At 34.3% G+C, this 13,362-nt stretch overlaps 2 protein-coding genes across 3 annotated transcripts; both read right to left on the bottom strand.

Annotated features, from left to right (window-relative positions):
- Positions 1 to 2,568: 2,568 nt before the first annotated feature.
- On the bottom strand, positions 2,569 to 3,715 carry LOC136233391 (10 kDa chaperonin-like). The gene is made up of 3 exons (XM_066023030.1): positions 3,549 to 3,715; positions 3,148 to 3,287; positions 2,569 to 2,786 (listed from the first exon to the last, which is right to left on the bottom strand). Exons 1-3 carry the CDS (start codon positions 3,654 to 3,656, stop codon positions 2,738 to 2,740), a joined length of 297 nt encoding a protein of 98 aa, XP_065879102.1. The 5' UTR covers positions 3,657 to 3,715; the 3' UTR covers positions 2,569 to 2,737.
- Positions 3,716 to 7,103: 3,388 nt separating this feature from the next.
- On the bottom strand, positions 7,104 to 10,554 carry LOC136233440 (uncharacterized). 2 transcript variants are annotated; one of them, XM_066023097.1, is made up of 7 exons: positions 10,416 to 10,554; positions 10,130 to 10,255; positions 9,982 to 10,050; positions 9,818 to 9,893; positions 9,655 to 9,698; positions 7,495 to 7,554; positions 7,104 to 7,390 (listed from the first exon to the last, which is right to left on the bottom strand). In XM_066023097.1, exons 2-7 carry the CDS (start codon positions 10,193 to 10,195, stop codon positions 7,325 to 7,327), a joined length of 381 nt encoding a protein of 126 aa, XP_065879169.1. In that variant the 5' UTR covers positions 10,196 to 10,255; positions 10,416 to 10,554; the 3' UTR covers positions 7,104 to 7,324. The 2 variants fall into 2 exon arrangements, with proteins under 2 accessions (XP_065879169.1, XP_065879168.1); XM_066023096.1 differs by lacking the exon at positions 10,416 to 10,554 and having other exon boundaries at positions 10,130 to 10,314.
- Between the last annotated feature and the right edge of the window lie 2,808 nt (positions 10,555 to 13,362).

The following is a 13,362-nucleotide window of genomic DNA, read 5'->3' as shown; positions in this document are numbered from 1 at the left end:
CAATTTTACATATTTCAATAATTTATTGGAACTAAACCGTAAGGAATCTCACTTCGATCCAAGAATTAAAGTTTCTCAGAATAATGTTTTACATTTTCTGGAATGTTTTGAGAATTTTCAGTGCATTTTTTGTTTCTCGCCGGAAAACGGCCACCTAATCGCCGGATTCCGTTGATTTGCGACTCAACCGTAAGGAATCTCACTTTGAGTCAATAATTAAAGTTTCTCAGAATAATGTTTTACACTTTCTGGAATTTTTTGAAATTTTTCTGGGTATTGTTTTCTCACAAAAAAACAGATCGCGGGATTCTGTTCACCATAATTTTTTTTACCTGAGCTTCTGGGATCTTAAAATGACCGTCTAATTAGAACGAGTCCAACGGTATAAAAGTTTTTGAAAAACGAGATTGGAAAAGTCGGGAAAATGCATTTTAAAGAAAAGAAATAAAACAATTTTCGTTTTCTTTTTATTTACAAATTTGCCACATTCCCCTACTTAATTACAAAATTGGTCTTTATCACACTATAAGCCTTTATTAGTATAAGATTTATGATTGAGCCTTAATTATTAGTTTGAGCTATAAGTCTTTTAGACCAAACGATCGAAAGTTCGAATGGTGAAATGCGAGATAAATGTCCTATCTCGATCCTCCTTTTATTTGTTCCTCTCTTTGAAATCTCAAAATTTCTAAATTCTTTACAAATCCGTTTATCTGTTACTTCGATTTTAAACCGAAACAAAAATTTATCAACCATTTATATATATTACATATTTTTACAAAACTAAACATCAAGGAGGAAAAAGGTGCATGGATGAGTTATAACTAATTTTATTGTAATTTCGATAAACATGTCCATGGATGAGATAAAGTCATTTTCAATTAAAATATTGATCTCTTCTTTAATTCTCTTCCATCCTCTCTCTTTCTCAATTTTATATAAATTGTTATATGTATTATTTTTTTATTTTTTTTTACAAAGGACGTATAACTTTACTAAAAGTAGTGTTAATAAATATATGTTAAATAGTAGAGAAACTTCCAAAGTAACCATTATTTCTTTCTGAAATTACTCTTAATTTTATCGATTTTTCAATAGAAAATTATCTGCCTTTTGCATTTTGGAGGAGGAATTGATCTATAAAAAATATAAATGAATTGTTTAAAAATTTAACAGAATTGTTATCTTACTATCTATATCTGTATTAATTGAAATTTCATCAATTTTGATAGATTAAGACTATCTTCAACCCATCATGTTGTTTTTATCTTCATTTTCTATACATCAAATCCTATTTTTTCTTTACACCATTTATTATATCAAAAATAATATTCTCTACTTTATTCTACATAGCACTTTTATTAATATTTTATTGTTTTTTATATATTATTATTATCATTATCACAATAATGTTATTTCAGATTGAATATTAATTACCGTTAATTTTACTATATGATTTCTAAATATATTATTTAATTCAATAATTTGTAATTTTATCTAAAATATACATTAATTTTATAAAAAAATATATATACTACACTATAATTTTTAATAACATTTAACTAAAAAATCTTAAAAAAATAAAGGGATAAGGTACCAAATTATGTCTGGTTTTTTAGAAAGTATCAATGTATGCTCCACGTACGAAATAGCACCAATATCAGTCTTGATCACATGCACCTTAATGAGCATATAGAATTTGTTCATTCACCGTTAGATCTAGGTTTATTAGAATCCTAAGATGAAGATTCAAAGCATCCTGATGCTTATGCACCTTAATGAGCAAATGAATTTGTTCATTCACCGTTAGATCTAAGCTTATTAGAATCCTAAGGCGAAGATTCAAAGCATCCTGAGACTTAGATTTAATAAGCCTATATTGGTACTATTTTATACGTAAAACCTAAATTGATACTTTTCCAAAAACCATAGATCTATTTTAGTACCTTTATCCCAAAAAATAAACCTAAATTAAATTTACCTATATTACTAAATATCAATTTTCATTAAAAAAATATATTACAGATTTTATATAAAAAAATAAATAATTAAATAATAGGTCCATCTATTTGGTGGAACAGCGAACTTCAACCAAAAATGGTTGAAGTTGGCACTCCATGCCAATGAGGCGTGGAAATTTGGCAGTGGTTGGTCGAAGTGTCAACTACCGCCAAATTGGCAACTCAACCCTCATTTGGTGAGCGTTGAAGATGCCTTAAGGGACAAATAATTGCAAATAATGAGAAGAAAATTTGTTGTTTTCAATTCTCTATCCACTTAAACTTTCTCACTCAATTTATGACACATGACATACTTATCCTACTCCAACCTTATAACTCTAACTTTTAACCTTTCTTTACTAAAGTTAAAGTTATTGTAAGTATGTCATATGTCATAAATTGAGTGAGAGACAAGGGGAAATTAGAGATATTAGATTTTCTTCCGAAACAATAGGTCAATGGTCAAAAATCAACATTTTAGATAGATAATATGACAAATATTACCAAATAAAAAGTCAGGAACCAAAAATCAACATTTTGAATAGGTTAGGTTAGGAGACTAATAATATATTAAGCCTAATTGAAATCATGTGTTGTATTAAGCCCAGGCAGAAAAAATAATGAAAATTCCAAATCTGTGAGAGTAAGATGCATAAAATTGATACAAGCTTCTATTGGTAATGCTATGGCAAAAATGCAGTAGGCAGTGAAAGTGAAACTACTCTAAAGTAATTTTACTAGTCATGGAGAGTTCCCAAAATATCTTCATCTCGGTACAGATGATACCTGAAACAAACAAACAAACTCAATATTCCCAACAATCAGATTCCATAAGATTATTACCAACCTATGAAAAGAAGTAACAATAATAATAATAATGTGTAAGAAGTGCATATGTGCATTTATCATTTGAAATGTCAGTCTTTGAACATTTCCAAGTTGTACCATACAAATGCTTTTCAATTAGAGTTTTTTGTTGTTGATAACTACATAGACAAATGAACAAACAAAGAGTAATCTTAGAGTAAGATGTTACAACATTGCTAGATAATGTTCAATACCGTAAAATCTGCAAAAGCTTTGGATATAATCAATCTTATGGAATATCTTATACTGCATTAAAATGAAATTGAAGAGATAAACTCACTCTTTATCAGCAAGTTTGACTTGAGTGCCACCATATTCAGGCAAAAGAACAGTGTCGCCTTCCTTCAACATCACAGGAACAAGTTTTCCATCTTTATCATGAGCTCCAGGACCCACAGCAACCACTTTTCCAGAGTTTAGCTATAATCATTATCAACAAATGATTCAATTCAAACTAAGCAACAATTCAGCAGGACGGATAGTGGATAAAAGAGCAGATCAAAATAGATGGATGATATTTGTGAATCAGATCAGACTGTTTATTTGCTAGAAATGAAATATATCTATTGAAATGATTTAAATGCAAGACCTATTGATCATCATATGAGTTAAAGATAAACTACAAAGTTCCATTTATTTTGTGAATCGGAATGATGCAAGAAAAAAGAAAAAGAAAAGAACCTTGGGGGCTGTCTGAGGAAGAAGAATCCCAGAGTTGGTTTTTGAAGGAGGAATAACTTTCTCAACCAAAATGCGATTCAGTGAAGGAATCAAACGTTTTGCAATCATCTTCTCTTCTCTGCTCTGCTCTGCTTCTACAATCACCAAATGCCACAAAGAATCGTCTACTGTAGGGTTTAACTAGGATTTTTCTATCTTTTTCCAATTCCATAAATGCCCCTTGCTTCACTCCCTATCATACAAATGGAACCAACTCACTTTTTTTTTTTTTTTTGTGCGAATGCATCAATAGTCCATGAGTTGTCCCAACACTTCAAAAGTAATTTTCTCAGCTCGGGAAAATATTCTGCAGAAAAATATTTTTCCAATTTTTCAGTGTTTGTTTGGACAGGAAAATAAGTCAAAGGAAAATAAGTCAAAGGAAAATAAGTAGCAAGTCAATAGAAAAGCAAAGAAGAAATAAGGGAAAATGTTTTACCCTTTTCAAAATGGTAAAACATACGCGTTCAGAGAAAAATTAGGAAAACGTTAAAAAATATAAAATATGAAACACGAAAAATATAAATAATATGAAAACGTTACAAAACACTAGAATATGACAAAAAAAAACCCGCAAAAAACATGAAAAGGTGAACAAATGCGAAAAATACAAAAACGCAAAAAAAAAGCAAACACTTGAAAAAGCACAAAACATGAACACGAAAAAGAGACAAAACACGAAATATACAAAAACATGAAAAATACAAAAAACACAAAAACGTGAAAAAATACGAAAAACACGAAAACGCGAAAAATGCTAAAACACAAAAACATGATAATACGTGAAAAACGCGATAAACATGAAAAGACGAAAAATGCAAACAAAACATGAAAACGTAAAAAACACAAAAACGTGAAAAATACGAAAAACATGAAAAAAAACGTGGATAACACGAAAAAGTAACAAAATGCGAAAAATAAAAAACGCGAAAAAAAGAAAACGTGAAAAAGGGAAAAACCGAAAAACTGAAAAGCTAAACGTGGAAACACAAAAAAGAAGAAAAAATGCAAAAAAACATAATAGCGTTAATAACACGAGAAAACGTACAAAAAAATACCGAAAATGTGAAAAAATGTTTTCGTGTTTTTATATTTATTCATTTATTCACATTTTTGTGTTTTTCAATTTTTTTTTCCATGTTTCCATGTTTTTAATATTTTTTTACTTTTCGTAATTTTCGCATTTTTCCACTTTTTGTGTTTTTAATAAATTTTTACGTTTTTTTTGTTTTTTCACGTTTTTCCGTTTTCCATATTTTTCAGGTTTTCGTGTTTTTAACGTTTCGTGTTTTCCACATCTTTTCGCGTTTTTTGTGTTTTGTGTTTTTTTATATTTTCTTGTTTTCATGAGTTTTTTTATATTTTTTTTCTATTTTTTACGTTTTCACAGTTTTCCACGTCTCTACATACTTTTTGTGTTTTATATATACAATTGAAAATAAAAAATACAGAAAATCTATATTTAGTGGTTGAAAAATATTATGAAAATTGGAAAAATTGTTTAAAGAAAAAAATATATATATATACAAACTTATAGCTTTAGTGGAAATAGCATAAGAGCATCTCCAACTGTCTTTTAGTTTAGCTTTTAAATTATAATTTGAAGAGGAATAGTTACGAATCAACTCCAATAAGTTCTTAGTGGCTCTCTCTATCATCTCTATTAATAAAGAGTCTCCCTCCATCTTTTAGTGTCTTTTTATTTTATTTTATTAATAATTTATTTGTGAGGAGTCTCCCTCCTCTCACTGTTAGTAAATATAACAATAATTTTTAATAATAAAATACAAAATAAATATGAAGGTGAACTAAAAGTCTACTAAGAGTTTCGCTGATGTGGTGGATTCTGAGGGGGATTGGATTTGGTCTAAATTTGACTCTTTTTTTAGCCTGGATACGCTCCTAAGGGGTTAAGATAAGTAGCAAGGAGGAAGATAGGGATAGTCATTGTTGGACATTGACAAACAATGAGGCTTATACCTGCAAGTCTGCCTTTGAGGCTTTCAACCAAAATGGTACGGGTCCTCACTCTGAAGTTTGGAAAATCATTTGGGCTTTAAAAATTCCTTACCGCATTAGGAACTTTCTGTGGCTTGGTGTTAAGGATAGGCTGCTCACTAATTCGGATAGAAATAGACGGCATCTGGTGGATTCAGGTGCTTGCAGCAGATGCAGAGGGCATGTTGAAACTATTTGTCATGCTATTAGGGACTGTACTAGGAGTAAAGAGGTGAGGAGAAAAGTTCTCCCTCACCACCTGATTTCTACTTTCTTGGCTCACTCTGATCATGACTAGTTTACAAATGGAGTTAGTGGGAAGTTGTTGGCTAACCTTGAGCATAGTGATATTTTCTTTGCTATTGTCTGTCACCAAATTTGGAAGTGGAGGAATGAGGAGATCTTTGGAAGAAAAACTGTTTCTATTCCTAATTTAGTTGAGTTCTTCTCGGAAAAATTATTCAATATTACTGATAGCTTCAAAGGAGATTCTCTTGCTAGGCCGACCCAGAAGAAGACTGTTCACCTCCTTGGTTGGTACAGGCCTAGGGAAGGGGTGGTGTTAAACACTAATGTATCTTGTCTTAAGGACGGTAAGATTGCTGCAGGAGGTGTTCTGAGAAATGATGGGGGTGCCTGGTTGTCTGGGTTTGCTCAGAATCTGGGTTTGGGTTCGTTCTTTCCGGCTGAGCTTTGTGGGATTTTTTCTGGCCTTAAACTTGCCAAGAGTCTGGGTTTGAAGAAATTGATTGTAGAATCTGACAACCTTGAGGCTATCAAAATGATTTCCGATAAAAAAAAATGCTATTTGTTTAAATAGCCAAAATCTAATCAAAGGAATTAGAAGGTTTTACTCTTCCTTTGATTTCATAAACTTCAGCCATATCTTCAGAGAACAGAACCGGGTAGCAGATCGTTTGGCGGCAGCTGGGCATGAGAGGATGTTGGACGTTGGACGTCACAACCTTTTCTTATCCTCCTGATTATCTTTCTTCTCTTCTTTTGGAAGATGTGGTGGGGGTTAGCTTCCCTAGGCTAATCTCAGGCTAGGTTTTTTGGTTTTGTTTTTTTTTTTCTTTTCTTTTCCTGTTCCTATCAAAAAAATAAGTCTACTAAAAGTTAATTATTTATATAATAATTAATTATTTATATTATTTTTATAAAATCAACAGAAAGTCTCTTAAAGATGTTCTAAATTATTAGAAAAGTTGATATTAATTTTTTAGAATATAACTTAATATATATTTTTATTTTAAAAAATTTCTCATATTTACTAAACATTTATCAGTTTTTTTTTTGTCAAACATTTCTCAAGTTGGCCACAAGAATACAATGCCCTCAATCAATTTGATCTTCTAAATTTACAAAGTATCCCATCAACCTTCTAAATTTGTGCGTAAAAAATCACATGAAAAACAATAGATGATTTAGATAAATCAAGTTAATAAGTTTCAAGAAACCAATAAATAATTATAAAAAAAAAAAAAATTCAAGAAGCAATGTGTCAATTTAAATAAATTAAGAGAACTAACATCATACTTTATAAATTCAGCAGATTAATCAATTACTTTTACCAAACAAAAGGCTCCTCGATATTTTAGGCCTATAAAAAAAGATAAAAATACATTACCACAATATAATTGCAACAAAATTTCACTCTTGATCAGATTGAAATCTGTTGGGTTCAATTAATCTAATCCCAATGTTGGACAAAAACTAATAAGCATGCAAAGAAAGAGTCATCCAGAAGTCCTTATAGAGTTCAACAAGCTCCGGGCAGCATCCAAACTCAGCTCTTTATATACCTGCACATCACAAAATACAAAACCATTTGGGACTTCACTTAATACCACAAATCAATACTATCAGATAATATCATATTATAAATCTAAAGGATGATGATGTGTACCAGTTGCCTGTGAACCCGTTGAAAGGCATCGCAAAATCTCTTGGCATCCGCAGGACCCAACTACATAATTCATCAGGGAAGCAAATGAAACACTCAATCAATTCCATATGCTTCAATAAAGGTCAAGTTTTAAATTAAAAGAAATTATAACTTCTAAAATCAAAATGCAATTAATACAAAACCATGACAATATTCTTCTTCGTAAATAAATTCTAACACGCAACAAACCCCAATATGCGCTTCTCAGGGTCTTCTTGAAATTCTGTGTTCCACTTTCAAAAATTCTCTGCGTTGCTTCTTTGATCACACTATTATTTTTCAAGTATGCAGCATCTGCTATGTTTCCTCTGCTTCTTTACCTCCTCTTTTTTATGTTGTTCGATTGTGTCTCTTCAAATTCAAGTGTATCTTCTTTTTTTCTGTTTTGTTTTTTTATTTTATTTATTTTGGACCCTAGATGTGTCTAATCCAACAGTGAACATTCCACTCTTTTAACAACTCAAACAAAGCATGTATGCCACCATGGCACACCTCTGTCACCGTGCCTAGGGCGCGCGCCACATTTACAACGCCCACCATAGGGTGTATTGAGGCGCGGGCCTCAGGTGCACCATTAACAACTATGGATGATATCATATCAATTAAACTTTTAACAATTCATCAACACATCAGAGATTGCTTTGATTCTATTGCTGTTCCAAAATAAAAGGCTGAAGGTTATTTAGGCCTTGATACTGCTACTTTAGCATGTTTAGCCCTACACTTCATTGTTCTCGGATTTTGGCATTTGATTGAAGTTTCAGGAACTCGAGAACATCAACATAATTGCAGAACAGTCTTATGACGAGCGTTTTAAACGACATGTTCGTTGATCAGGTCATCTCTTAGTGGTCAAATTTTGAGAATAATTTAAGTATGGGAGTCAAATGTGCCAAAATTAAAGTGCAAAAGACAAACTGACAAATGGTATCAAGAAAACGGTCCAAATTTTATCTTTGCCACATAACCATTATGAGTAGCCTAAAACTTCAATTTCCTAAACCAAGTCCATCAACACATTCCAAAAAGAAACATAATATCGCACTTAGATAAAAGCTCCTATACATTAGGCCATAATGTTGACAATTCTCTTAAATTGTTTGAGCCAAATTCTCATGATTGCATTCAAATTGGATATGAATGGTATTTCAGAGTAAGAACTTAAAAATGATACCGCATATGATATTTCAACGGACATTGCATAAGCATGTAGCAGATGTAAATAGCAAAAACATGCTCCAGCTATCATGACTAGAGCGAATTGAAATCTCTTGCCACACAAAATAGAACTAATATGATAAAAATTCGTCATATACCCAAAATGAAATAAAAATCATGACATACTCCCACCTATATTTACTGTAAATAGTTCCCGTGCAACAGCTTGAAAGATGCATGTTTCACAACTCAAATAAAATGTTCGTGCAACATCCATTTGCTTTTTCTTTTTTTATTTGAAACAAAGACAACCAGGCATTATAACTTCCAAAAGAGGGAGGAGTCTGACTACTATAACAATTTGGTACCAGTAATATCGGTTGAAGTTACATATGCATCATCAATTAGGCAAGTGGCATGGAGGAATGCATAAATGATGCACAAGTAGGTTCAGTTCTACTGACTCCTATCAGTGTAGGAAAAACAACATTTTTGGCCCTTGTACTTCACCGGATTTTGATTTTTGGTCTCTGAATTTTGATTCTGCGAGATTTTTGCGCTGAACTTTATTTTTTTCCTTTTTTGCAAACTCTAGCCCTTGATAGATGAAATGATCACATTCCAATGACATGTGTTTTGTAAATTCTGCTTCCAGAATGCAGAAAAGTTAAAAGTTTGGTCAATTAAGTGTATAATTCCTTGAACACCAAGCGTGACGGTTCCTTCCATCCCTTAAAGGGCTATTAACAAGAATCAAAGTTCAGAGACCAAATCTCACCAACTCAAAGTTCAGTGCTAGAAGTCCACAAGTTAAATATCAAAGAGAATGAAAAGTGCTACTTATGGACTCTCCTTTACAAACCCAATACTTAAACTTTATAAGGAAGAAAACATTATTGCATACAGAATCCAGTCCACAACTTCCAGTGAACACACAAATACTAAAAAAATAGAATGGCATACCTTCCTCTCAGCTACCGACTTTAGCTTCCCCCAGAATGCATCTTCTATTAAAACAAACCCATATGAAAAATAGATACAGAAACAGTAAGCAAAGAAAATAGACCTAAATCTCCAGAATCAATCAAACATATGAAAATACACAAAATCCAAAGTAACAAAACACCTTGTCGATCATAAGAAGCTTCGTTCTCCGTTTTCTTTTGATCCTCTTCGTCCCAAGCATCCTGCCACTTATGCACCTGCAAAGGAATAATCAGAATCAATCAGGTCATACAACATTGTAGCATAGATAGAGAAGCACAGAAAACAATCACAAGTCTCAATTGCCTCATCCTGTGGTACTGGTACTGGTACTGGTGAGCGAGAAGTGGATTGCCTTGAAGGGTCCAAGTCAATCTGACATTAAACAAACAATTAGCAAAATTCGTAAGAAAACCCACAAGTAATAATAATAATAATAATAAAAGGCAAATACATGGTAGTCGCGAGATCGAACAACAGGGAACATATGAAGAACACGTTGAAATTCATCTTCGTCCATGTTTCCTTTCCCTTTCTGTAAGCACGATTTTGCTGAGCGACTACCGAGTCGCCTATTTTACTATCAAAGAGAAAGACTTATGGGTCAAAATGGTAGCCAGTTTAGCCCAAATGTAAATTTATGTATGGCCTCAAACTTCAAAGTTACATAAATTTTAACAAATTAAAAATCAATTTTAATATCAGAAAAACAGTGAGTTAAGAAGGGATTTGCTGCCTACCTTAACAAGTCAAACAAAAAGAGTGTTGTGATTTTCGGATTTGTAGAAAATCTTTTTCTTTCTTTAAATAGGTATAGATTTGAGGTTATTCAACACGTTTTCCCAATTAAAATTTAACTGAAAAATACTAGAGATTAATTACTAAAAATACTAATAGCTTCGTGTGTCAAAACCATGTTGACATATGCTATGTTATTATGTGATCCACCGGGCAGAGATAGCATTCACATCATTTGTTTGTCGTCCCTAGTTTAACGGTGTATATATCTTCAAAATCCAACCCAATTAGAAAAAATTAAATATTGAAAATACCAAAATTATCGAATACTATAAAACTAAAAAGTTTTGGTTTTAAATAAAAAATACTAAACTTATTTAAAAGTAAAGAAACATTATGTTTTTTTTTTTTTTTGGTAGAAACAGGAAAAGAATGACAACACAAAGAACAAACTAGTTTGGGATCAGCCTAGGAAAGCTAACCTTAATCCTATCCTCTAAAAGAAGAGAAGAAAGAAAGATAGGAGGATCAGAAAGGGTGGTAACACCTAACATCCCCTCATGCCCAGCAGCCGCCAAGCGATCCGCAATCCGGTTCTGTTCTCTGAAGATGTGGTTGAACTCTAAGAACTCAAAGGAAGAGCCAAGCCTTTTAATAGTTTTGATAAGGTTTTGGCTATTAAGACAAATAGCATGATTATCAGAAATCATATTAATGGCCTCCTTATTATCAAACTCCACAGAAAGCCTCTTAATTACCCAGACTTCTGGCAAGCTTGACACCAGAGAAGATACCCCAAAGCTCCGCCGAAAAGGACGAGCCCAACCCCAGGTTATGGGTGAACCCAGACATCCAGGCGCCCCCCGCGTCTCTAAGAACACCTCCAGCCGCGATTCTTCCATTGTTGAGGCAGGAGCCATCCGTATTTAGCTTCACCACCCCATCATTAGGCCTACTCCAACCAACAAGGTGAACCTCTTTATTCTGGGTAGACCTGGCAAGGGAATCCCCTTTGAAGCTCTCAGTAATAATAAGGAGCTTTTTCGAGAAGAACTCAGGTAAGTTATGAATAAAAACCGTCTTCTCACTAAAAATCTCCTCGTTCCTCCACTTCCAGATTTGGTGACAAGTAATAGCAAAGAAAATGTCACAATGCTCCATGTTAGCCAGTAACTTCCCACTAACCCCATTAGAGAACCAGTCATTCTCAGAGTGGGCAAGGAAGGAAGGGAGAATGTGGGGTGGGAGAACTTTCTTCCACACCTCTTTACTTTTAGAGCAGTCCCTAAGAGCATGGCACAAGGTTTCAATATGGCCTCTGCATCTACTGCAAGCTCCAGAATCCGCCAAATGCCGTCTGTGCCTATCCGAATTAGTAAGCAACCTATCCTTAACTCCCAGCCACAGGAAGCTCCTAATACGGTAAGGGATTTTAAGGGCCCAAATGGATTTCCAAGTATCCGAGAGAGGGTCGGATCTATTGAGGGTAAAGGCTTCAAAGGCAGATTTGCAAGAGTAAGCTCCATTATTAGTCAGGGCTCAGCAATGTCTATCCTTGTCTTCCTCTTGATTACTAATCTTAACTCCCCTGATTCTAAGGAGAGTATCCAGGCTAAAGAAGGAATCAAACCTGGACCAAATCCAGTCCCCATCAGAGTCCACCACATCGGCAATCCTCCAGTTGCGGATATTGTAAAGCGGGGGGGAGCTACAAACATCTATAAGCGGTTTATCTCTGATCCAGGTGTCATTCCAGAAGCTAATGGACTTTCCATTACCCACCTCCAGGCCAACCCCCGAGCAGAATTCAGCAAACACAGCGCTAAGCCCTTTCCAAAGGAAAGAACAATTGACAACTCTCTCCTTAGGGCCCCCAAAGATTTTGTCCTTCCCATACTTACCACAGAGTAGACGAACCCAAAGAGAAGAGGGGCATTGCCACATTCTCCAGAGGAGCTTCGTTAATAAAACTTTGTTGTTGTCCTTAGCCTGTCTAATGCCAAGACCTCCCATGCTTTTAGGCTGGCAGACCTCCTTCCAAGGGACAAGGTGAATCTTTTCTTCCCTCTTCAGACTCTCCCCAAAGGAAATGCCGGTTAATCTTGTCAAGCTCATTGAGAACCGGCTCCGGCAATTTACAGGCTTGCATGATATGATTGGGAGCCGCACAATTGACAGACTGAACTAAAGTTAGACGGCCTGCTAGGGAGAGAGAATTGGCTTTCCAACTAGCACACAACCCATTAGTTTTATCCAGAGTCTCTTTAAAAGAGGCTTTGGAAACTCTGTCGCTGTGGAGGGGGACCCCAAGATACTTACCCAAAGAGTGAGTAAGAGGAATGCCAGAAAGATCACTAAGTTTTTTACAAACATTTTTGCCATGTTCTTAGAGCAAAGCATCCGAGACTTATGGATATTAATCTTCTGGCCAGAAGCGGCGCAAAAGCAATTAAAGATATCCATGACCACACCAACTTGCTCCTCATTCCCTTCCACAAAGATCATCACATCATCAGCGAAGAACAAATGGGTAATAGGAGGGCAAAACTTGTTTATGGACACATGATGGAGAATCCCCTTGCTCACAGCCTCTTGAATTAGATGAGCCAGCCTTTCCATAGCAATAACAAAAAGGAAGGGGCTCATAGGATCTCCTTGACGGATACCCCTGGAGGGAGAGAACTCATCAGACATATCTCCATTGATCAAAACCTGGAAAACAGGAGAAGAAATGCAATCCTCAATCAATCTCCTCCAGTTCTCAGGTATACCGGCTCTTTTTAAGCTATCCAGAAGAAAACTCCAATTTAAGCGGTCATAAGCTTTCTTCAGATCAAGTTTGAGAGCCACGATCCCTTTCTTACCTTTCCTCATCTTCATAGAGTGAACCATCTCCTGGGCAATAACCACATTGTCCATCATTTGCCTGCCAGGAACAAAACTACCTTG

The sequence above is a fragment of the Euphorbia lathyris genome, chromosome 6, assembly GCF_963576675.1.
Source record: "Euphorbia lathyris chromosome 6, ddEupLath1.1, whole genome shotgun sequence".
Lineage (NCBI taxonomy): Eukaryota > Viridiplantae > Streptophyta > Magnoliopsida > Malpighiales > Euphorbiaceae > Euphorbia > Euphorbia lathyris.
Note: the sequence above shows the minus strand (reverse complement) of the source record. Positions and strands in the feature narration are given on the sequence as shown.

Coding starts and splice junctions, on each gene's coding strand:
- LOC136233391 (XM_066023030.1), bottom strand. CDS start 3,656: ATGATTGCAAAACGTTTGATTCCTTCACTGAATCGCATTTTGGTTGAG. Junction 3,288..3,548: donor TTCCTCAGACAGCCCCCAAG/GTTCTTTTCTTT, acceptor TAATGATTATAG/CTAAACTCTGGAAAAGTGGT. Junction 2,787..3,147: donor GTCAAACTTGCTGATAAAGA/GTGAGTTTATCT, acceptor TGTTTGTTTCAG/GTATCATCTGTACCGAGATG.
- LOC136233440 (XM_066023097.1), bottom strand. CDS start 10,195: ATGGACGAAGATGAATTTCAACGTGTTCTTCATATGTTCCCTGTTGTT. Junction 10,051..10,129: donor TTCGATCTCGCGACTACCAT/GTATTTGCCTTT, acceptor GTTTAATGTCAG/ATTGACTTGGACCCTTCAAG. Junction 9,894..9,981: donor TACCAGTACCACAGGATGAG/GCAATTGAGACT, acceptor ATTCCTTTGCAG/GTGCATAAGTGGCAGGATGC.